Raw genomic sequence first — 22,564 nt, forward strand, 5'->3', positions numbered from 1 at the left:
TTGAAAATTTATTACTACCCAAGGATATATAACATATAAATACATCTCTTCTGAAATATGTATAAAAGTTAACACTAACAAAGTTAACACTTGGGTTAGAGTGTTATAAAGCAATAAAATTATATCTATTATTTAATAACTATATAATAATTCTTCTTCCTCTAGTGGCAAACAATACACATAAACAATATTTTAAAGACCAAAAAGAACAACAATTTTTCATTATTAAATAAATGATTGATTAATAATTTTATACGTCAAACTTGCTATTTTAATCAAAATATTCCTATATACTTCTATACGTGGGTTTAAGTTTCTGTATCACACGAGTTGAAATGGTTGCCTAACTTTAACATCAATAATTTTTCATTAAATGTAGGAAATATACTTCGTCTTTGAAAACAATCATCATTTTACAATATATTTTTACAAATTTATAATTAAACTTCAAATTATGATATAAAAATGACATTAGACTAAAATTTGTTCCAAAAATTTATTATTTAGCTTAAAACGTATCCGTTAAACCTGAAGTCGTTCGTCATCATGTTCTTCTTTGTGATCGCAATTTTTAAATCGCACGCGTATGTATCTATAAATACCAGAATACTTATGTACTTACATAGATGTCGTTCTAATCGTATAACGCACGTTTTCAAACTGAACAACCCGGCAAGTAACCTTGAAACGACGTAAATAACATTGCTCCTTTACTACTAGAAATTTGTTTACTACTTATTAACAATGACACTCGATAATTCGTGGCATGTAATCAAAACTGCCGCTGCAGAGAATAAACACGAATTAGTGCTGTCAGGTTCGGCAATTTCTGAATTGATTCAAAAAAGAGGGTTTGACAACACTTTGTTTAACCTACAGCACTTAAATTATTTGAATATCACGTTGACATGTTTACGAGAAGTGCCAGAGGAAATAGGAAAGTTACAAAACCTGACAACTCTAGTATTGCATTCGAACGAGATATCTAAGATACCTAATACAATCGAGAAATTAGGAAAATTAAAAGTTCTCGATTGCTCTAGGAACAAATTGACGTCTTTGCCGGATGAAATCGGTAAACTTCCGCAATTAACAACTATGAACTTCAGTTCGAATCTTCTGAAATCCATACCTACGCAAATTGGAAATATTAAGTTAACTATCTTGAACCTTTCGAACAATCAGTTTGAAGCCTTTCCTGATGTATGCTATCCAGAATTGATTCATCTCACTGAAATCTATGTTAATGGAAATCAAATAAAAGAAATTCCTGTAACTATAAATCAACTTGCATCCTTAAAAATAATAAATGTTGCGGACAATCTGATATCAGGTAATTTTTCCTTGAGTAAAACAAAAATCTTATTTATAAAATTGATTTAATTATTAATTTTATGGTTACAGTCATTCCGGGTGAAATAGCTGACTGTAATAAGTTAAAGGAACTTTATTTAAAAGGAAATACATTGACGGACAAAAGATTATCAAAGTTAGTTGACCAGTGCCATAATAAGCAAATAATAGAATATGTCAAGTTACATTGCCCTAGGCAAGATGGTTCTGTTGCTTTGAATACCAAATCAAAGAAAGGGAAGAAAGTACAAAAATTATCAGAAACTGAAAATAATGCTAACATAATGGAAATTTTAACACATAAATTGAAAGTATTAAAAGTAACAAATGATACACCATTAATTAAGATTACAAAATATGTGAAAAATATTAGACCCTATATCGCAGCTTGTATTGTTAGAGATATAAGCTTCACAGAGGATACTTTCAAGAAATTTATCCAACTTCAAACTAAATTACATGATGGTATATGTGAAAGAAGAAACGCAGCTACTATTGCTACACATGATTTAAAATTAATTATGCCTGGTAAATATAACAGAAACAAACAATTTACATATATGGAAATACATTTTATTAATATCATGCTTAATATTTAGGAGACTTAATGTACACAGCAAAACCACCAAATGAATTAGAAATCAAACCACTAATGCGTAATAAGGTTTACACTGGTTCTGCATTGTTTCAACAGTTACAAACTGAAGCTGATAATTTAAGAAAAGAAAAGAAACGCAATGTATATTCTGGCATTCACAAGTATCTTTATCTATTAGAAGGTAAACCTATGTTTCCCTGTTTATTAGATGCTTCAGAACAAGTTATATCGTTCCCACCAATAACAAATAGCGATATTACAAAAATGTCAGTAAATACTCAAGCGATGTTAATAGAAGTAACCAGTGCTTTATCATATCAGATTTGCAGGTAACATTATAATTTATTAATAACATACAATCAATATTTACTTAGTACAAATCTTGTTATCTTAATTAGCTTTATTAAAATTAATAATAAACAATAATTAACGATGTTGGATGATTCGAATTATGTTATAACATAATCATATATTTTTCTTTTTTGTTAGAAATGTATTAGATCAGTTTTTAAAGGAACTAATCACCCTTGGCTTGGGATGTCTCTCAGAACAAGAAAATGCTTCAAACTATAATAAATTATTCGTAGTACAAGTAAAAGTGGTAGATATGGAAGGTAATATGAAACTGCTATATCCTTCAAGAGCAGATCTCAATTTTGCAGAAAATTTCATAACTGTATTGCGTGAATAATAAATAACTGTAAGCAATTTAATCGTTCCTTAAGTTTGATCTAATCTGCATTTTATTTTTTGCCTATTTGTTCTTTTAATTATTATTTTCTAAAGATACAAGCTACTTTCAGCTATTTCTAGCTATTTTCATATCTCAACAATATCTCTCAATATAAGGGACATAAATTTTAATTTCTTACTGTGTGAAAATTTTAAATTAGTAACTAATGTATGCAATGAATATAATATTTGCATATTCTATACATAATCTTCTTGCTATGTACCAATATATGTATAATTATCTATTAATCATAATATTTTTGTACTGAAATTTGGAACTATGTAATAATAGTGATAATAATAAATAATAAGTATTTAAAATACTAAGTTATAAAAATCAAGAACTGAAAAATAAATATTTAAAAAATATACCATTTATATTTTAACATTTTATTCCTTCAAAATACATAACAAAATAAAAATTGAGTACATTAAATTACACAACATGTCATGAATACATCATATTTAAAACATAATAGGTAATATTAATTTATTTAATACAAACATATATGAAAATTATAATCTGTTAATGTCTTTTATATGTATCGATATTTATCGATTAGATAAATATAAATTGCTGATATCTTTAAATAATTTTTATAAACTATTCTCAAAATCTGAAATATTCCACACCATTATTAGGTTTCATGAAAGATATAAATTGAAACATGAAAATTACAAAATCATCGTTTGTCACCATAACTCGTACAATAGGAATGCCTAATCTGTATAATGTATGCTTTTGTATTTAACATTATCTTGCACACAATACGGTGGTTAGCCGCAAATTCAAATACCGGTAAAATCCCGCCATTTTACAGGCAGCTGACGACATTGGCGCTGTCGTGTCACGAATCATCCATAGTAAGCCGGTGAAGAATTCTCATCTGTTTTTATAAATATTGTACTTTGTTTCGTGTATCACAATGCAGTGCAAACTATAAATATCATCGAAGTGAGACGTTTTTGTTCATGTTATTAAGCGTAATTGGTGAAAGTTTCATTTCAGAAGGTTTAACGACAAGAAGAAATTCGCACAAATTTTCTGAACTTTCCAACATGCGCGAATGTTTGAAGTGTTAACATGGCGCCGAAACATGACTGTTCATGACGGGGGAATGAGAACGAAATTTTTGAGGTTAGTTGATCATTTTGTCATTTAAGTAATGCCGTATAATTATAAATTGGTAGCACAATTAGCCACATTAGGTTAATGAACATCACAATAGATATGTATGTTGCGTATATTTCGCAGAATTTTGTTATAATTAAAAAAAACACGTGTCACATTGTATAATTTATCTGTTGTTTTTATAATGATTTAGCAGAACGTCTTGATAGTAATAATAGCTATGTTATAAATATCCCATTCAACAAATGATATTTACATTGCATATTGTATTGCTTCACTTTTTATAAATTTTGTTGTAGATATAGTAGATTACATAGATTGATGCAATATTATAGAAATTTCTATATTACTTTTTATTTTATCTTATACCCTATCGCTTTTATATGAATTCTTGAACGTGATAAATAATCGTCTTTTCTAAATCTCAAAAAATATTTGAGTATGTTTATAGTGAGTAAAAATCTTTATAGCAACAGATAAATTGACGCATGTGATGAAAAAATGTTTATATGTAGCAATAAATATCTAATGATAATTAATTTTTATGTATGTTAAATTGATACGATTCATTATATATGTTCTTTAGTCACATATAATATTGATATGATATGCTTATAATATTTTGTATTAACAATTATGCTACAATAAAGATAATATTAATATTATATAAGGGACAAAAATATTTATTAAATATTTTCTTTAAATTTTATACATCTTTTGCATCAGATTTATATATCAGATTAGATACATCAATATACAATAAACTATGAAGTACAGCAAAAATGTAACACTACGATATATAAAATGATATACAAATATGAAATTATAATATATATTAAATATACTTTTAATAGATTACATTAAAATATTTGAAACCCAATAACATCTAGTATATTTATTAATCTTCTCTTAATACTATTCTACAAAAAAATTTTCAAAAAAATCATTAAATTTTATGTATCGTTTGAAAATATAAAATCATTTATTAAATAGAAGAATATAATGAGATCTACTGAATTTATATTTGTTTAAATATTTTAAAAGTTTAACTGTACTGAAGTATAGTTTAACATATATATGATAACATATATATATATATATAAGTTTAACATATATATAATGTTCACAATATGCTTGTTATTAAAATAGAAATTCAACAATGACTAGCACCATTTATCTACTTAATGATAAAATAGTTCATGGATTTTAATCCCAAATGTGGCACATTCAGTTGCATATATTGATAAAAATATAATATAAATATTTATGTAACTTAGGAAGATGAATCATCTTTATTTTGGCTAAATAATTAATAAATGCAATAACTTAATTCACTTTTAGACGCTCTTGTCTTTCCTTCAGATCAATAATGCTTAAATTAATACAGGCTACATATCCATGTAACAATGAGATACAGGTTTTAACAAATGCTATTGGTGCAGAAAGATACATTACCAATCTAAATAAACTTATACCGAGAACTGAAATAAGAACATACATTTTGTAGTATTCATTATAACAGTGTTAATAAAATATATACATAAAGAAATAATAACTTACAAGTAGGTCCTTCTGTAAAGTAAAGGAGATATAGCGCAGCATAATAGGCTTCATTACCAGCACACATAATAAATAGGACTATACGATTTGTATAATACACACTCATAATCGCATTTTCAGACATATCAATAAATTTATGACTTGTTTTTCCTTGCAAAAGTGATCTATAATATTATATTTTCTTATATTTTTGTATGGTGATATAATAATACATTTGAATGGAGTTTATTCTTACGTATGCAAATATATCCAATGGCAACTAATGTCAATGGCCATGCTTAATTGAAACCAGAATGAGTATGATGGATAAAACATACACAATGTAGCTAAAAGACACATGGTACCAACACGATCAGTTAACTGATCTAACATACCACCAAATTTGGTACTTTGATTGAAATATCTTGCTGCATGACCATCCACTGCATCTAATAGTGCACTAATAATGTAACACCATGATGCAATAACATAATTAGTTTTCATAAAATAAAAAGATATGATAGCCAAAATCACTCTGCCATAGCCTGTTAATACATACATATATATATAAATTATTTATTATTACTGTCCTTAATTATATTACTTCTATATCTTTTTTAGCTTATTAGAATTTCAATAGTATTGATACACATATAAAATTCTAATGTTTTTATTTGAAATATATAATGAAAGGTTATATAAAAAACTACTCTCTTTGAATTACTATGAATCAATATAGGAAGTCTATAAAGTGCAATGCTTTTGATCTTTTTCTTATAATATTCCCAATTAAACTGCAAGCAATAAGAAGTTTTTTAAATTTTTAATGCATGTATCAAAGATAGCTAATCTTCATAACCATTCATCAGAAATGATAAACATATATGAATATACATTACATAGCTATCATTCTATTTCATTAATGTAGCAAATGAATTCAAACATTATAAAATAATGTGCATGTATAAATATATTATAAATAAATTCTGTTCAATTAATCATTTTATTGTTTAAAATCAATAAGAATAAAAAATACAATTTTAGTGTTATATTACTTGTATATTTAAAAATATCTGTTTTGTATGATTCTTTTTTTAAATTTCCAATCTATTCTTTTTTGTTTAATAATAGATAATAAATTATATATAAACTATCGTTATACTATCAATATTGTTTTGATCTTTTTTTTTAGTTATTTTGATTTTTAAAAATATTCACATAATATTTTTGTCTACAAAAAATTTAAAATTATAGACACAAATTGTCATAAGGACGCTAGATCGTGGACCTTTATTTACCAATAATGTTGGGCACAAATAAGAAAATATTCTCAGATTCCGTCATTTTACCGCTTCTGATTATCCCTCACTGTTTTGGAAAATAATAACGAAACCTGTTATCTGTAATTGAATGTAGAAATTTATGTTATCCACGCTCGCCTATATTCAATAAAATCTCTCTTACGCTTATATAAATTACGCACTTTACAATTATCACACTACTTATACGCACCGTGTCGTCTTCAACTTAATCTGAATTACTCTAAAAAGGAATATTAAGGAGAAGAAGCTATAACGTCAATGAATTAGTAAGATCGACAATCGTATCGTATTATGGTTCGAGATTCGAGATATATCGATCCCCGGTGACGTATATAGCAGTCACACAAGTAACAGTATTGTATCTATTCATATTTTTACCCGTATTTATATGACTTTATTACATTACAAAACAAAAAAAAAACAACTTTTATAAAATGCGATCCTTATTTAATCCTACAACATTTAGAGAAAAAATATTATATTTTGTTCCAAAATTTTCTTTGTTGCAATTAGATTACAAAGATTAAAACAAATGTGAACTAATGTGTAATATATCGTCTTTTAAAGGAATAATAATTTATATTAGATAATTTATTTTTATACCATTCTAATAGAATCTACCTCAGAAATGTAAAAAGTTAATTAAAAAAAAGATATCTTGACACATAGTTACGCTCCTGAAGCCAGACGACATTTTCGGAGGCTAAACGGCTGGTCCGCCGTTTCTCTGCGCAAAAGCGATCGTTTATTGTGTCGCGAGAAAACTGTCGGTACAGGTTTACGTCAGTTTTCCTTCACTTTTTTCCCAACGTGATTAACTAAGAATAATATCGATCGAACGATAGTGAAGACAAGTGAAATGTTTTAGTGGCAAAACTGATTAACCGTACGGTTGGATTTTGGATATCGTGCAATGAAGTTTCGAGTGGACTACTTTCCATTTACTAGAATACAATTAATGTTGTATTTTAAATAAATCTCGTTAATGAGATTCTCTGGTTTGCTTTAGAATTGAGTGTTTTCGATAGAAAATATCGTTGTCGTACCGCTTTAGTGCCATCGTCGGAAAAGTGCATAAGCCAGAAGTAACATTATGCGATCGATAATTCGCCGACGATTTTGAAATACGCTTCAATGATTCGATCAGGTACTTGTGACTCTGTGCAACGTTTCCTTAGTTGTCAGTGAGATGTTTCAAAAGTGATTTTTCAGTGTCTTCCAAGACTTATGCACGACGAAATAATAGCAAGTACAAACTATATACTTGTTGGTATGTGTACAAGCGATGCTAGGAACAGTGTCGTCGTTTTGGACAAATACATTTTCGCGTCTTCCATCCGTACACGGTTGCAACAACGTTACCAGTAACATTGCATTTCGCATAAAAAAAGATTTGCAAGCAACATATACTTGAGAGAAAAATGTGCATTTTAATATCGTCAGCGGCCATTTTGAATTTATGAGTACCTCGAACTACGACGATTATCAACCTCATTTTGTAACTCCAAAATTGGGCTTTCTTTGACGCCTTTCGAGACAATTGTAAATGCACCAAGAACTGATTTGGCATGTCATTGAAAAATAATTATTATTTTTTATTCACCGAATGAAATTCTAATAAGTGCCACAGAAAGCATTCCATTCATTTTATTGTATATTTTACGTTCTAACGTATATACATCTGCTGTTATAATTATAGCATGAATTAAGTAATTTAAATATACTTTCAATTCTAACCGAAAGTTTATTTGTTATCAAAGAAAGGCGGTAATATCGCAAATTTTATATTTTTTATGTTTTATTACTTATGGAAAGGAAACAAGTAATTCCAAATGAATATATCAATATTAAAACAACGTGCAAGAAGAATTTTTCATTCTTTTGTATTTCTTCCTTTGATAAATATATGATTTAAACATAAAATAAATATTTATCTATCAGTTCGTACAGCAAACATAGTACGTGTTTTGTTAGAACATATATAACGTATTCTACCAAGCGACAGCTGTAGTTGAAACTGATAAGTAGATTTGAAATAACATCAACGACGATAAAATCGTTGATATTAAAATACGAGAAGGAAGTTATACTTTTAATAGTTAACATAAATGCAGAGAAAATATAAACGAGTTAATTGAGAATATATCAGAGCAATAAAGGAAAAATTGAAAGACAACAGTTTCCTAATTGATCGACGGTCACGACACTAGATGGTGGACGGTGCCATTTTTGTCAATTTCCTAGCGCGCATGGTACGCGCGTAAAGTCGAGCACATTGGAAAAGTCATCAATTGAATCTCACAATCTGAACACAAATAATTATTGTTGTTTATGCGTGTATTGTTTTTGAATCCAATTAAAAGTGTTGAATTTGAAATGGTTAAATTAATTATTTAACCTAATGTGACATCGGCATAGTGTAAAATGCTTTCATTTACATGGACGTGATAGTTTCATAAACTAAATACTGAAATAAAAAAAAAATTTAACTAATACGACATGCGAGAATCTCAAATTGCCGTCTGTGATCAAACGAAACGGGTCTCCAGACCTTAACAACACCAAAGAAAAATGATAAAACTATGAGTGCAGTGGACACAACACTGTCAATTTCGATCAAAATGGCCCCAGGGCCAGAACATCGTCAAGAACCAGTAGCACCTGACAAAGCTGCTGAAAATAATAATAGTGAGACCTCTAATGAAAGAAATAATATAGAGAATTCAGTGGTAGGTGTTGAAACTGTTAGTAACCAGGGTACGAATACAGAATGTGTTTCGACGAACATTGACACTAATTCAGATTCAACAACTCCAAGTGCACCGGCTTGTATTACCTCTGACAGTAAACAGGTGAGTTAAAATACAAGGATTCCAAAATTGTTCAAGATGCATATTAATGAAATGAGTAATACTATAATATCATTTTAATTATTTGTATGAGAAATAAATATGTAGCACATACATATATAAAAATCTATTTTAAATTTAAATAGTATAAAATATTTTGTTTAAAATTTGACCTCTAGTATTATCTTATATATACAAACTATAAATATATATATAGAAATAATATAAACCTTCCAGCAAGTTATTCATTGCTTATTATAATGACTACATAGTATTTATAACAGTCGATTTTTTTAAATTAAATCTTATAATTTCTAAATCATATTAACCTAATCAAATTAATTAAATATTTGATATCATTACTTTAATTAAAAGTTATCAATGGACAACTTATGTAAAAGTTTGTAATCAATAATTGCTTACGAAGTATCTGTAATTAATTATTATGGTATAATACTATAAAAAATTCATAAGTTTTACAAAATATGTTCCATATCTTATGACAAAAAAATAGTATATAAATATGAAAAATATAATCGAATTGATAATAGTATGACTATTTATGTATAAATAATTATGTACAACTATATGTTCCTAAAATATGAACGACATAAATTACATTATTGATGCTGTCATGATTAAACTTTATAGTTTGTTTATATTTTTAGCATACATATTTGTTATTTTATCATCAAAAGAGTTGCATTAAAGACTTTACTAAATCATGTACGAATAAAAAAAAATAATATATGATTGAAATCATATCACTAATTTTCATGCAATTTAGTTCATAAAATGAGATATAACTTTAAAAATAAAATAATATGTATATTTTTATAATGTTCAATAGTAGTGCATATATTTATATTTACATATTTACTCATGTATATTTATCATATGTATTTGCATAATGGAAAAGGAATATGTGTATATTATCGTGTAAATTTTATATTATTACATAAGCTTAATTTTATTGTATAACTAGACTACAGATATTCATGCATTTATGGGATATTTGGAGGTGCAAAAATGTATGAAATGCACATGATATGCAAAAATATAAAAAATATTTAGAGTGAGATACTTGTTATAACATTTAGTGGGAGAAAGAAATTTTTATGTAGGTTCTATTTTTTCAATTATGTTAATAAAAAAATATGAAACTGCATAAAATATATAAATCTGTCTATATCAGTCATATCTGTCTATATAAATCAGTCTATATATAATTTAATATAATTTCGTATACTATATTTTTTAAAATTTTATATATTTTTTAAATTTTATATAAATTATTTTATGTAAATTCATGCAACTCTTTTAAGCATACGGTAACGGTATATATACATAGATTTACAAAGAATAACGGATAGGTGTACGAAAGGGCCCTTGCTTGTTACGATCCTGGAATGGCCGTGTTCTCAGTGTAATGGCGGCGGCCATGGTGAGAAGAGCGCGCCGCGCCCGCTCGTCACAATAGCATTTAAAATCGGTACTGTATTTTTGATACTGCCGATAAATATTTCTTGTGAACAGTGATAGCATATCGTCGGCTACGGTTTATCGTATACTCAAATGCGTGAGGTCTCTACGTAACGGTGGTTATACTGCTGGGACTGCAGTTCGACGGAGCAGAGACGACTGCAGCCGACCCAGGTGCCCTCTAAAAATATAAATTCCGTGCCGGCACTGCCCAGCAGATTTTTCCTTCGTCTGTAAGTCACCCCGGTATCTCGTGTCTCAATTAGCTAATCGCGACCCCCTATCGATCTCTGGACAAGCCCAAAACTTCAATTCCTGGTGTGTGTCCTATTTTAATTTACGACCGAAGGTAAACTCGCTATTGGCTATCCTTTTCGCATTTCCAAGGACTTACGAGTATTCATTAACAGTGCTTTCTGAAATCTTCAAAGACGATTGGTTTGTATTGTTTCGTACACGAAACCACGTATCTCTTCTTTCTCTTTTTTTCCTTTTTTTTTCGTGGGATATTACCCAACAGTGCGAAACGAATGATAACATATTTTCTCCTTTTTTTACCCTCTTTTTTTCTGCTAATAATGATAAGAGTTTATTATTAACCTAGCTGCTAAAACGTACAAAGTATTTCATTGTGTGTTATGACGATTCACGGTCAATAAGTTCGCAAAGGTTTTGTTATCTTTGTAAAAACGCCATATTCTGGGAGGAATCGTAATCATTTTTAACTTTCTTTGTTTTTGATGAAAGTTTGTTACTAAACGATTTGTCTTTTCGACGATATCTGTGTATTGTTTCAAATACAGAAAAAAAGACTGCAGTCAGTTTTTCCTTTCTTTTTTTTACGTGGGCAGCCATTCTGATAAGATATTTTGCTTTGAATGAAGCTAGTCAGGTTACCGCAGGGTAATGTTAGTCAAATTACCACGAAAAATAAATGACACATCATGTATCGTTTCTTTGCAATATTTTTTACTTTGTTTATAGCCTACAGGTGAAAAATATTTCGCTGATGATATTATTTATGCAGTATTTCGTAAGTAAATCAAATCAAAGATTATATAAATTTATAATTTTTTTCCTGTTATATAAACAGTTATGTACATTTTAGTATAATAATGTTACATGCTTTGATTGGTTAACATTTTAAAAGCATTTTAAAATGGAAAGAGGAAAAGTAAACGTATTGCTCTTATGTATTAACGAAAATATTAAAAGTTTTAGTGATTATAAATAAATAAATGATCCATACATTTAAGAGTTTATTAGAAATAAGATTTATGATACATATGACTAACATAGTGAGAGTAACGTACGTATATGATGTGTGTAGATTGTACTGTTAAATGTGACATTAGTGTACATCATTTATACTAATATACTTTTTTCTATGTGGTCTGTATATTTCTTCATAAAATCCAATAAGTGAAACCTTAAATTCACTCTTGGAATATATCTATACTTATCTGCCTTGTGGTCTAGTTTATACTATGGTGTTCAATATAACACATAATAATACAAATACTGTAAAATAACATGCATTTTTTTATACAACATTTATTAATTGTAACACAATAAAATTATAGACATTTTTATTTACAAACACTAAATTAAATATAGATTGATCTACATAATTGTTATATATTTCGTAGTTATAATTAAAGTAATAAATTAGGTTTCAACAGAAAGTGGATAATATAATATAACCGTAATGCACAATGTAATAAAATAATCTATGCAAGTCATAGATATTTAGAATATTCTGTAGTTTCTTAGTACATCTTTGGATATATTGCCGCTTATGGTTTACGCCTAAAGTTTGGATTGAACTCTTGGCATACTTTCCATATTTGAATCTACATTGCCAAACATGTTCCTAGACCATGTATAGGTTACAAACAAAGTGTTCCCAAACATCATATATTTTATAACATGTATATTTTAACTAAATTGGATACAAAATTTATTAATTTATATACTTATTTTTAAAAAATTAATGTCATTTCTATATTATAAAAGAAAATCTGTTCAAAAATTCATTTTAACTTATATAATAGTTCTTGAGTTCAAGAAAAATATGTTTTGAATCTGCGTATCTACTTGTATCTGTTCTGTTGCATCTTATATTTATATTTAATTTATTATTTATGAATTTCTTACAAGGGTATCTTTCATTTAAATTCTATATACAAAGTATAATGATGGTATTATTACATGTACTCATAATATACAACTAACTTTAAAATTTTTCTTTTAATTGCATCTTTTAGGAAGAACCAGCTACTTTGTCTGCATTAAATGAAGGTGAATTACGTGCACTATTGGATGAAGCTATAACTTATAAATGTCCCAAAGATCGTGAAGGAAAATCAAGCCTTTTTAAAGTAAGCATAGTTATATTTTTATTTCTTGTAATAAAATGATTTTCATATTTAATGATATTCATTTTAGGAACTACTTCAAGAAGCAGAAGCAGATGAAACCGAAGAAGGTCGTAGGATAATAACCAATTCACGTTGCTTACCTGGGTCAAATCGTAGGAGGCATAAAAGAGACTCTGTATCTGAAAGATTGACACATGGAGGGTCATTGCAAAATTTAGCACAACCTATTGCTTCAGAGTTTGATAGTAGTTTTGCTTATTTGTCATCTGGATCTAGCCATACCTACGGAGGAAATAGAAGAAAGAATAAAAAATATACAGGACCTAGTGTATCTGCAAGACAAAGAGAAGGTGGTTCATTACCTTCGAATGTTAATGCATCACACAGTCTTGCTTCATTGGCTAATTTAGACTTATTATTTGACAAAAAGGTATATATATATTTATTGAAAATTGCTTATAAAAATTGTTGGATTAAATTGTTCTATATACTGATTATACGTGATTATGAATTAATTTTCCTATATTTTTTCATTAATTTTATTTAGAATTATTATTTGTAAAAAACAGTATAGCTGTGAGTTTTATGTAACATATTATGTAAACACAACATTGAGTTGTTACTTAATTAAATATATACTTTCCTTTTCTGCCTTTTAAGAAGGGTTTCTGTGAAGAAAGAGGAGCATACGATTGGACTAACAAAGAAAAATCCAGATCTTTAGACAAACCGTCATATAGTAGTACAAAAAAGGAAGAAAAGGAAAAAGATAAAAAGGATACCAAAAGGGATTTGTGCGAAAGTGAAGTTGAAGTGCGTGAGAAAAGAGGTAATAAAGGAAAATACGGGACAAATGAAATGCTTGAATCAGATAATCCACCACCAGAGTATAAATCAGATTACATGGTGATTGATTTAGGTGATGCTGAGGTAAATTCGTATATTATTAATACAATAATTGTATATATTTGGTGCGTTTTATTTATTTATCTTTGTATTAATTATTTTAGGTGGGTACTATTAGTGAAAGGAATGTGGGATCTACTATAAGTGGGGTTCAGAGACCTCACTCCTTAGATACGGAAGATGATGAAGGAATTGAAATGAAAATTATTGAACCACGTAGACCTCAATATATATCGCGCACTCCTTTCGATATAGCTCAAACTCCTGTGGATACTACAATAGATTTCTCTCTCCGTGAACATAGTGGGAAGCAAGATAAATCAAAAATATCTGTTAATGGTACAGAAGTAACTGGAGCCCTTTCTTTTCAAACTTTCAATAGTGTGAAATGTGGTATTGGTGGAACTGCAAATAGTTCTAGTGCTAGTCAGGGTAAAGTAATTCCAAGTTTGTGCTCCATGATGTCTGCATCCTTACAAACACAAAATATTACAATGGGTAGGTGATATACCAAAATTATAAAATATTATTTATCATAAAATTATCATACATTGCAAATACTTAGATATCACTAATAATTTTTAAATATTACATTTTTGTGGTATTGACATTTATAAAAGCTTTCAATTTATAACAAATTGAAATATATAAATTTTGCACAGAAGGCTCGAGGTATACAGCGCATACTACCGGATCTGGAGAAAAGAAGTCCTTGGATGAAAATGGGAATCCAGTACAAAACTATAATGGGGAACGGAAAAAGCCTAGAAGAAAGCACACTCAAGAACCTAATGTTATTGTATACAGTGCTGAAAATGTTGAAGGACATCGCAATGAAGATATCGACAGTTTAATTAATTTTATTGAAAATAAAGAATCTAAAAGTAAAAAAGGAAAACCAAGTAATCCGGTAAGAGTAAAAACTAGTTCGGGTGCAAAACCAAGAAGCAGAGAAAAGGATAGTAAAAGGGAACAGTTACCTGCCAAATTACAGAAGTCTAATTCCCTCGAAGAAATATCTAAGACTAAACTCGAAGACCTCACAACGGAGAAAAGCGTCAGTTCTAGTGGAGCCAGTAGTATATCAAGTCAACATGGTAAGTAATTGATTATAAGAGCTTGTTATTTAAGTAATAATAAAACAACGCAAAAAGTTCATGAAGTTTGTTTGTATCGCTTGAATAGGCACGATCAATGTTGCTCTACGCCGTGCGAAACAAAGAAGCACAGGGGACGCAGCTATCGATAGTCGTGGCGATAGACGATCTTGGGGAACGGAAGAAGGTCAGTCTATATATTGCAATGATACTGGAGATGATTATGCTAGTCGTCGAAACTCCAATAAAAAAATCAATCCAGAGCCTGAACATGAAACAGAATTCTTGGTAGTTACGAAAAAGAAGAAAAGTAAAAAACAAAGAAGAAGTTCCAGTGGCAGTAGAGCACAGAATTTAACAACATCAGGATCTTATCTCCAAAATTCCAGAGGATTTTCTAATGAATATAGAACACCACTTTCTCCTGAACTTCGAAGAAAATCAGCAAGCAGTATGCCACCAAGGTAATTAATACAACTTTCTTTTTAATTTCTTCCATATATGTTACTTTGAAAGATATCTATAAGAGGATAAATTCATAAAAAAAATCAAGTATTTTATTTATATAGTTTACATAACTTACACTATTGAAGATATTTTAGCTAATTCAAGTAATTATTATTTGCAGTGATAAATCAGACAGTAGCGATTCTGATTCTATCCATTCATTACCAGTTACATCAAATACGTCCAAACATAATTTATCAAAAATAGCTACCTCATCGGGCGGAACGCCGCAAGCAAGTTACGCGGACATAGCTCGTATGGCAACTATTAATATGACTCACAATTCAGTGTTAAATATGACTGCAATAGTTCCAAACATGTTAAGTACATCTTCGTGGCCTAGTGTGCCACCCAAAACACCTTCAGAACCAGACAAGATTCCTCAAGATTATTATCCTAGTTTAGATGAATTACAACACTCGGATAGGAAAACAAGGCAACATAGCTTCACCCATTCGAATCATCTTTTGAATCTAAGTTTCGAAAAACCACCATCACCGACTTTGACGAAAATGAAAAATTCAACGGAAAGAAACAAGGCAGAGGCTCAAGAAGAAGCTATTAATAAAAATATCCAGGTTATTAAATATGTACAAGATATTGAAAAAATGCGTCAAAATTTAACACAACAAGAACCAAAAGCTGTGAACTGTAATAATCATATCACGACATCAAACGAGACTTCAGTAACGAATACAGTGCCATCAAAACTTAATAATACTGTAACCAATTGTAATCCCGATTCTGATAACAACAATCCTAATTGCAACAGTGTCAATAATAAAGACACTGTTGTAAATGCGAGGTGTAACAATCCACGAACACGCAGAGGAGGAGGAAGTTACGTTCAAAATAATCAAAATATACAAAATCAAGTATCACATGAAGATCAACATTTCAAGAAAGTTGGATATACTTTTCATGATGAAAATGCAAAAAAATCACAAAATACTGAAAATTCTAATACGCACTGTGAAAATAAAAATAATCCAGCGATTGTTTCAAATGATGAGGTTGAATCGCAAAAAGCTAATACTACAAATAATCCGAAAGTAATGCAAGAACTGCAAAATATTGAATCAGAAGCAATCAAGTTGACAAAAACCGAAAAATCAACAAAGATCTTAAAAGAACAGAAGCATGAAACGGTTAAATCGGGAAATGTATACTCTGTAAGTTCGAAACAAGAACAACAAGAAGATTCCGAATGTAAGAAAACAAAACAACAATGTTCCACTTCGGATAAAGATCAGACACAGAAAGCAGAATTACAAACATCCAATAAACAAAAAACTTCAAGACCTGCAGTTATATTACTAGATGAAACTGCAGCAGATATTACCAAGAACAGCGAGTTACCTACGGAACTTAGGTTTGGATTTGAAATTAACGAACAACTTTTATTGTCGGAAGATTCGACAACCGAAGAGACTTCAAGCGTTAGTTCTGTGTTTCCTTCTGCTCCACCACTCATAAACAAACCACCTTCTAATTTCGATAGATATCCTCCAATATTTGACAAACACATGAGATGTGATAAATTTACGCCTAATTTCATGCAACCTCCAAATACGCATGTAACTCAACAACCTCTGCATCCGGTGATGGTACAGCGATTACCGTGCATGGGTTATCCTCCAAGATTCCCTCCTCCTACGTGTTTGCCACCACCACCCACACCTCCACCAGGAATAATGGAAAAGTATCACCATCAACCAAAAGAAGATTTTTCTATGCTCTATGTAGCTCCTGAAGAAGATGTTAATATACAAACGTACAATCATGATAAAATCGTCTCGTTCGTTGGCTTAGGTAAGTATATTTTCTTTTATGACTTTACATTGCCTCCAATTTTTTAATAAAAGATCAAATAATGCGGTATTGGTAATATTTTAAAAAAAGATATTGAATTCTATAAATTAATCTTTGAACTATTGTTAATTGCTTGAGTGCTGAAGGCAATCGTAAGAATTTGCGGAAGTGCCGATCAATGTAATTATGTTTGAAATATTTATATAGTTGATTTACTACAGTTGATAGCATTTTTTGACATGAAATTGGAGATACACGCGCTATTTAGCATTCAGTATGGTATCTAAAAGTTCGTAATTCTTTCATTTGTTTCTCTTTATTAATATAGCATGGGACGCTGTTATGAGGGAAATGCCAGTAACTGCAAGCGGTCGTATACAGTTCTACAGTGGTCAGTGAAATGGGCACTAAGAAATATGGGGTAAATAACAACAATAATGTTTTTGTACTGCAAAATTACCTCTATTGCAAGTTATCCGTTATAAAACTGTAAACAGCCAGAAGAGTCTGCTAACTATGCAAGACCAAATATATATCTAAATACAAGCAAATTGATCGAACCTGTATCAAACAAGTAGCAGAAACTACCAGTTTCGATCGCCAATAAACGTTATACTAATTTTTGAGTCAAATCATCAGTGATAATTCTGTAAAGCCAACTGGCGCAAGGTGTGCCTCTAAAACTAATGTACATAATAATCAATCACTGGAAAAAAACAAGACTTATAAATTGTGTATGTTCTAACTGTACATACATTAATGAGTTGCAAAATACCTTCGAAAAGGTTATAACACAATATTTAAGTTTCAGTATTGACATCTGATACAATATTTGACTGAAAATTATAAGTTCGTGATGCATAAAACATATTTCGCTCTTTCAAAACATAAACAATTTTCTTGTAAAAAAAATGTGAAAATTCATGTAGTCTTAAAATGCCTCATAATTTTTGAGGGGAAAAAACGACAAAAAGTAAAATGCCTTTCGGATCAGCTACGAAAGTGTTACAACTTTGAAACAAAAATATAAAAACTATTTAAGGAGTTTAAAAATTAACTGAAACAAGATTATGATGAAGCAAATTTTTCAAAAACTGCATGTGCTGTGACATGGTGGTTTATGCTGATGCCTTTAAGAAATAAAAAATACATCTTAGACCATTGTAATAAAGTTTAAAAATAGTTGAAAGCAGCCTGTTATGTTAATTATACCAAATTGAGATCATCCGTCGGAAATATTGCTAAACTACTAATAATTATTTGATGTAATTACCGAGAATTACAGAGATGATCTTAAAACAACACCTTGAAAACAAGAATTACCGTAACCATCAGTGAGTCTTCAAGGAAAACTTTAGGAAGGTTAAACGTAAAAATAATGGTTGCTAGATTACATGTACTTTATTTAAGACAAACCTTTAAAGAAAAGTAAAGAAAGCTATAAAGATGTGTGAAGTGTAATGAAAAATGGTGAATGTGTGTTTTTGAACACGTGTAAAATATTTAAAAAAAAGTAGTGTGATTGACTTACAAGTTTATGGAGTGGTTACTTTTACAGCCGCAATAGATAATAGTTTAAGAAATTTGAAAGGAGGAAAAGAGAGAGAGAGAACAATGAAAACTGATTTTTTTTGCAATGCTGTGCTCAAGGTCCTGAATTGGATAGAGACAGTGAGAAGAGTGCGAATGTGTCGAAACGAAAAAAAAACAAAACAAAAAACGCTAAATTTTTACACAAACTTGCTTATTTAATGAATAATTAACTATTAATTATTGGTAATAATAATTATAATAAACTACTTGCTTGTGATCATAAAGTATGACAGTGTGAATGCGTATAGTGCATGTAAATATTCTACTAGCTAATGTCCAATTTAGTTTTGAATACTTGTATTTTGAATTCTTTAAAAATTTTTCATCGTATTATGTTATCCTCTGAATATGGTAAAAAAAGAAAGTAACTAATACACTTTGTGGTTGTTATCGATCTACAGTAAGAAAAAAAGCTTATATGAGTAGTTAATCAAAAAAAAAAAAAAAAAAGAGAGAGATAAACGGGAAAAATGGACTTAATACGATTCCTTTCACAACGATTCTATTCGTTATGTAGGAAGCCTACCTCCAACATATTTTACTTTTTGATAGATAATCAATATAACGAAACATAATTTTCAATTCGAATGCAAGTGTCGCGTATTTAGAGCCAAAAATATAACCAATTAATAAATTGTGTGGAAACTTATCATTTTCGAAGATAAGGATAAAGCTAATCAATTATTGCAGATAAGTTTCATATAAAAGAATGGAAGCGTGTTTGTCTGTATAGACTATTATTATTATTATTAATTATTATTATTATTAACATTATCATTAATCAGAAATTAATCGTAATTAACAAATTAAAATTGGCGATTTTTGTTGTTGTCTTTTTTTTTTTACCCTCAAAATTACGCATGGAAACAGAAAATATAAGCTCCGTTAATATTTTTCATTTTGTTCAGCAATATAACAGTACAGTACAGTACAGCTGGGGGTACAGTTTTCAAGAATGAGTAATAAGTTAAAAGTATTTAACATATATAAAAACCACTAATGCATGTTGGAATATACTTCAAAGAAAACATCATTCAATGCGTGTTATCATTGATATGCTTGATATACTTTCTTTTTTGATAGTATATTATACCAATACTAAAGGATACGATAAAGCATTATGATTTAGTTTCACAATTAATTTTAGTCGAATCATTTTATCATCATCGTCAATCATTTTACAGTATAAAAATCGATATATCTCATTTTTTTTCTCTCTCATAAATGCAGGAAAATTCCTAGTACAACGGATCAGTCACTTCTGAATGCCTAGATAAATCATTATATTCAACTGTACTATGACCAATTCATTTTTAATCGAAAGACCTATTACATTACATCACATTATGATTAGGTGGTAATAGTTTTATCCTTACTTTAAATGGATGATGTTTCTTCGAGGTATTTCTATCCGGCGTGCAAGAAACTACTCAAAAGTCAGGTGCTTCATCGCCTTAAAGTTAGTAGAGTGCAGTATCAGCCTGTGCCATTGACCGGTTCAAATGGCCAAGACTGTTAAGCTTCACAGAGATTAGCACAGAAGTACTTGAAGGGAAATAGGACCATAAATTGTGTATGCGTTGCAGAATGGCAGCTATGCCGCGAAACGATATTATGTACCGAATACACGGTTTAACTAATTGTGTTATAACGAATGACAAAAAAGAAAAAGATAGACGAAGATGTATAAATATCAACGTGCAAGGTGATAATGTATCATTATATTCTTTGTTGAATTTATAAGTACCAAATTAATAGTGATCGACGAAACAGGTAAAGTGTATGATTCTTCTGTTTTCAGTTATTTAAGCGTTTTAAACATTAATGAAAAGGAAAAAAAGCTTGCTTATTTCGTTCAATAACAGGCTAATTGCATTTATCCATGAACTAATAGCCTGTGCTGTAACGCAAATATGTATGTGTTTCGTCTGTGAAAAGGGCACAAAATCCAAATTGGACGTAATGAAGTTCCAAAATCAAGCGCATTACTCTTGCACATCTCATTCTCAGCCTATATTATATCAGTGATATAGATTCGGTTGAAACTGTTGAAACGTCGCTAAGATGTAAAATTAATTTAACGAATGGAAAAAAAGGAAAAAATAACAAAAAAAAACACAGAAATAGTTGATGTTATTTCCTGTCTTGAATTGTTATGTTCGTATAAACGCATGTGTACCAATTTATTCTTGTGAAACTGTGCATGTGAAAGGGATTTTCCAATGATTTTATTTGTAAGTTTGGTTGCTTCGCCAAGTTTCGACGGTACCGTCTATGTAATTCCGCTAGAACTGTTCTCATAGGCCGAAACAATTGTGTGTATCCAGAAGTAACGTGATTACATTACGATCACGACGAATAATCGAAACATTTTTGGAGATATTATAATTTCAAGGTAATCGATTTCCTTCGACACGAATGTTGAACTTTCAAATGCGCTTCCGGTTACAGAAAGTTTCCAGAAATGTTTATGTATTCGTGGGTTACATCTGTTCGAGATGAAACTTCATTATCAGCGCGGGCATGTTGATAGTGTTCAAACAAGTAAAAAGAAGAAGGAGATAAAGGTTAATAATTGATCGAGAGTAAGAGAGAGAGAGAGAGAGAGAAAGAGACAGCGTGAAAGAGAAAGCAAGAGAAAAGAAAAGAAGAGAAGAAGAAGGTATCCGACGATCTCAATGTTAGCCTTGTATCACTGTACAATTTGTTATTCAGTGTAAAGCAGTTTTTCTGTACTGTATATACGTATATTAATAACTATGATTAATTATTGCTAATGATTACGATGAAGCTATTCGATTAACTATTAATTGTACTTGCTGATTATCGATAACGATTATACGGAGAAACACAGAAGCTATTTGCGAGTGCTTATGCGTGTATAAAAGGAATAAAAAGAGAATATTTTGCGTGTATGGTAAAGGCTGTGCTGTCCAGCTGAAACGAAACAAAAGGAAAAAAAAAAGAACAACACTGGAGAGAGGATGTTGTTGCCAACGTTTAAGTATGTTGCCAAAGCTTTTCCCTTTTGTGGGTATAAAAACACAGTATAAAGTAATATTCGAGTTCCTTTATTTTTTTATGTCTTTCTTTTTCGCGTCGTGGAATTGGCAGGATGTCAATTAAGAAGTACTCAGTGAGAAAATTGAAAATTGATATTTGAATACAACACACGTTCTATAACAGAACATGTTCTATAGTGATGTTTATATGTGTATATATATAAAATTATATATATATACATATGTAATTATATATATT

At 29.6% G+C, this 22,564-nt stretch overlaps 3 protein-coding genes across 9 annotated transcripts; 2 read left to right on the plus strand and 1 right to left on the minus strand.

Moving 5' to 3' along the window:
- The first annotated feature begins 648 nt into the window (after positions 1-648).
- On the plus strand, positions 649-2,777 carry LOC138189409 (leucine-rich repeat-containing protein 47). Its single transcript, XM_069131469.1, has 4 exons — positions 649-1,333; positions 1,405-1,881; positions 1,953-2,280; positions 2,441-2,777. The coding sequence occupies exons 1-4, from the start codon at positions 745-747 to the stop codon at positions 2,640-2,642; spliced, it is 1,596 nt and encodes a 531-aa protein (XP_068987570.1). The 5' UTR covers positions 649-744; the 3' UTR covers positions 2,643-2,777.
- Positions 2,778-4,922: 2,145 nt separating this feature from the next.
- Positions 4,923-6,992, minus strand: Pis (phosphatidylinositol synthase). Of its 3 annotated transcripts, none has more exons than XM_069131976.1 (5): positions 6,867-6,992; positions 6,653-6,754; positions 5,611-5,899; positions 5,376-5,539; positions 4,923-5,296 (listed from the first exon to the last, which is right to left on the minus strand). In XM_069131976.1, exons 2-5 carry the CDS (start codon positions 6,696-6,698, stop codon positions 5,142-5,144), a joined length of 654 nt encoding a protein of 217 aa, XP_068988077.1. In that variant the 5' UTR covers positions 6,699-6,754; positions 6,867-6,992; the 3' UTR covers positions 4,923-5,141. The 3 variants fall into 3 exon arrangements, with proteins under 3 accessions (XP_068988077.1, XP_068988075.1, XP_068988078.1); XM_069131974.1 differs by having other exon boundaries at positions 6,838-6,976; XM_069131977.1 differs by lacking the exon at positions 6,867-6,992 and having other exon boundaries at positions 6,643-6,754.
- A 373-nt stretch (positions 6,993-7,365) lies between these two features.
- Positions 7,366-21,934, plus strand: tyf (twenty-four). Of its 5 annotated transcripts, none has more exons than XM_069131965.1 (10): positions 7,366-9,528; positions 13,275-13,388; positions 13,456-13,818; positions 14,049-14,318; positions 14,399-14,792; positions 14,957-15,391; positions 15,480-15,578; positions 15,654-15,855; positions 16,020-17,710; positions 18,039-21,934. In XM_069131965.1, the coding sequence occupies exons 1-10, from the start codon at positions 9,259-9,261 to the stop codon at positions 18,107-18,109; spliced, it is 3,909 nt and encodes a 1,302-aa protein (XP_068988066.1). In that variant the 5' UTR covers positions 7,366-9,258; the 3' UTR covers positions 18,110-21,934. The 5 variants fall into 5 exon arrangements, with proteins under 5 accessions (XP_068988066.1, XP_068988065.1, XP_068988063.1 ...); XM_069131966.1 differs by lacking the exon at positions 7,366-9,528 and adding exons at positions 11,366-11,445; positions 11,992-12,040 and having other exon boundaries at positions 15,480-15,855; XM_069131964.1 differs by having other exon boundaries at positions 14,052-14,318; positions 15,480-15,855.
- The last annotated feature ends 630 nt before the right edge of the window (positions 21,935-22,564 follow it).

This window comes from Bombus flavifrons, chromosome 2 (assembly GCF_040668555.2).
Source record: "Bombus flavifrons isolate JBK064 chromosome 2, iyBomFlav1_principal, whole genome shotgun sequence".
Taxonomy (NCBI): Eukaryota; Metazoa; Arthropoda; class Insecta; order Hymenoptera; family Apidae; genus Bombus; species Bombus flavifrons.

Bases quoted from the DNA above. Each gene is read 5' to 3' on its own strand.
- LOC138189409 (XM_069131469.1), top strand. From the start codon at position 745: ATGACACTCGATAATTCGTGGCATGTAATCAAAACTGCCGCTGCAGAG. The intron at 1,334-1,404 runs GTAATTTTTCCT...TTATGGTTACAG, and splicing joins TGCGGACAATCTGATATCAG to TCATTCCGGGTGAAATAGCT. The intron at 2,281-2,440 runs GTAACATTATAA...CTTTTTTGTTAG, and splicing joins TTATCATATCAGATTTGCAG to AAATGTATTAGATCAGTTTT.
- Pis (XM_069131976.1), bottom strand. From the start codon at position 6,698: ATGACGGAATCTGAGAATATTTTCTTATTTGTGCCCAACATTATTG. The intron at 5,540-5,610 runs GTAAGAATAAAC...ATAATATTATAG, and splicing joins CATTGGATATATTTGCATAC to ATCACTTTTGCAAGGAAAAA. The intron at 5,297-5,375 runs GTAAGTTATTAT...TTCTTATTTCAG, and splicing joins CTTTACAGAAGGACCTACTT to TTCTCGGTATAAGTTTATTT.
- tyf (XM_069131962.1), top strand. From the start codon at position 9,259: ATGAGTGCAGTGGACACAACACTGTCAATTTCGATCAAAATGGCCCCA. The intron at 9,529-13,274 runs GTGAGTTAAAAT...TGCATCTTTTAG, and splicing joins TTACCTCTGACAGTAAACAG to GAAGAACCAGCTACTTTGTC. The intron at 13,819-14,048 runs GTATATATATAT...CTGCCTTTTAAG, and splicing joins ACTTATTATTTGACAAAAAG to AAGGGTTTCTGTGAAGAAAG.